At 42.0% G+C, this 2,500-nt stretch overlaps 1 protein-coding gene across 1 annotated transcript in view; it reads left to right on the top strand.

Moving 5' to 3' along the window:
- mycbpap (mycbp associated protein) overlaps positions 1 to 2,500 on the top strand; it is a gene marked incomplete at both ends in the record, with an annotated part of 9,534 nt that overhangs the window by 1,218 nt on the left and 5,816 nt on the right. Inside the window, 1 exon segment of the mRNA XM_084463352.1 lies at positions 425 to 571. Coding sequence (XP_084319478.1) covers positions 425 to 571 — 147 coding nt within the window.

Here is a 2,500-nt window from a genome sequence, read left to right on the forward strand (position 1 = left end):
GGTGTGTGTGGGTGTGGGTGTGTGTGGGTGTGGGTGTGTGTGTGTGGGGGTGTGTGTGTGTGAGTGTGGGTGTGTGTGTGTGTGGGTGTGTGTGTGTGTGTGTGTGGGTGTGTGTGGGTGTGTGTGTGTGTGTGTGGGCGGCGGTGTTGGGGGAGTGTGTGTATGTAAGGGTGCATATATGCTTGTTTGTGTTTGTGTACTGTATGTGTATGTTGATCTGCTGGGTGTAATTTTGGTGTGTGTGTGTGTGTGTGTGTGTGGGCGGCAGTGTTGGGGGAGTGTGTCTTTGAGGGTGCATCTATGTGTGTTTGTAACACGGAGTGTGTACGTCTATTTTCATCTACTGGATGCAATTTTGCGTGCATTGTGTGTGTGTGTGTGTGTGTGTGTGTGTGTGTGTGTGTGTGTGTGTGTGTGTGTGCAGAGGGAGCTGCAGCGGAGGGAGGCGGTGTCGGTGTGTCGCCGGGTGGTGTGTGACGTGCTACGGGGCGTCCGCACCCCGGAGAGGCCCGGCTCACCGGCAGAGCTCTACACCACAGAAGAAGAACACTTCCTGGCCAGCAACCCGAAGGTAACACAACACCGCCCAGCGCCGAACCACAGAAGAAGAACACTCCAGTAGACCATCGCACTGTCAAGCTAGCTAGCGTTAGCGGCGACAAGCAGCTATTTCTTGGGCCTACCGAAGGCAGAGCAGTCGAGATATGTACATTATAATCCCACCACTGAAGAACAAGTCCCCAAAGTTAATTTAATTTATACAACGGTTAGTTCTGGTTCTTGATTCTGATTGGCTGGAAGCCGTGTTAAAATACTTTGTAACACACACCTTGGACCGCATATCATTCCATTTTCAGTATGAATGCGCCTCCCATTTGATCCAATGCATTGTAGTTGTTGTTGTTGCTTGGCAACCCTTTTGTCGGAGAACTATTTTGCTCGGCGGAATTGAGGGAATGATGCTTCGTTTTGAATAAATGTGAATATTTTACATTGCTGTGTGTCTATTTTACACTAATAGCTGTAGTAACCGTTGTATAAAAGCAATAAACCACTCGAGGCCGTGTGTTATAGTGATTTTATAACACCTAGGGGGGTTTTAGGCACTAACAACGCCCCTAGCTGTTATAAAATCACTATAACACGGCCTCGAGTGGTTTATTGCTTAATTCTAGCTGCGCTAACGGCGCTAGCTCATTCAGGCCGCCGCCCTCCTCCAGCCTCAGCGAACACCACAGATCTCAAAGTGTAGGCAGTAATAGACATAAGGAATGAATATGTAGTGACCTTTCATAGTCCTACTCTACTATGATGTTACTCATCTCTCTTAGCGAGGCACACGCACACACACACACTATCGCCTCCCACGATCATTACAAACCATTCGTATCTTTACAGAGCTGTGTGTGTGTGTGTCTTTTACACAGTAATGCTAATATGTCTATGACCTTTATGGACAACAGACTTGAGCAGCAGATGTGGATGAACTGAAGGCTGTATTATATTATATTATATTATATTATTATTATATGATATTATTATTATATTATATTATATTATATTATATTATTATTATTATTATTATTATTATTATATTATATTATATTATATTATATTATATTATATTATATTATATTATATTATATTATATTATATTATATTATTATGTTATGTTATGTTATGTTATGTTATGTTATGTTATGTTATATTATATTATGTTATGCTATGTTATATTATGTTATGTTATATTATGTTATGTTATGTTATGTTATGTTATATGATATGATATTATATTATATTATATTATATTATATTAGACACTAGCACCAAAGAGAAGGCGGGGTCTAATGGAGGTTGTTATGATGATAATGATGATGATGATGATGAAGATGATGATTTGTTCTCTTCGAGGGTGTTTTGCCCTATCTATTTACAGTAGCTGGTATTATGGGATGTCCCCGAAGCCCGTGTGAAAACACATCTTGTACTTTCAGAGTTCTTTCAGAGGCTCATTCAGAGGTTCTTTTAGAGGTTTTCTGGGCGCGGTAGAAGCTCTTTGTGAGACACACACACACACACTCGCGCACACACACACTCACGCGCACACACACGCGCACCTGCACTCTGTCTCTTTGTCCTTCTCTCTTTCACACACACACACACACACAGTCTTTGTCCTCTCTCGTTCTCACACATACACACACATACAGTACACACACACACACGCTGTGTCTTTGTCCTTCTCTCAGTCTGTTTCTCTTTCACACACGTGTTTTCTCTCTCTATCTCTCTCTCTCTCTGTCTGTCTATCTATCTCTCTCTCTCTGTCTATCTATCTCTCTCTCTCTGTCTATCTATCTCTATCTCTCTCTCTCTCTCTGTCTATCTATCTCTCTCTCTCTCTCTCTCTGTCTATCTATCTATCTCTCTCTCTCTCTCTGTCTATCTATCTCTCTCTCTCTGTCTATCTATCTCTATCTCTCTCTCTCTCTCTGTCTAT

Source organism: Borostomias antarcticus (assembly GCF_949987555.1).
Source record: "Borostomias antarcticus genome assembly, contig: scaffold_586, whole genome shotgun sequence".
Classification (NCBI taxonomy): Eukaryota; Metazoa; Chordata; class Actinopteri; order Stomiiformes; family Stomiidae; genus Borostomias; species Borostomias antarcticus.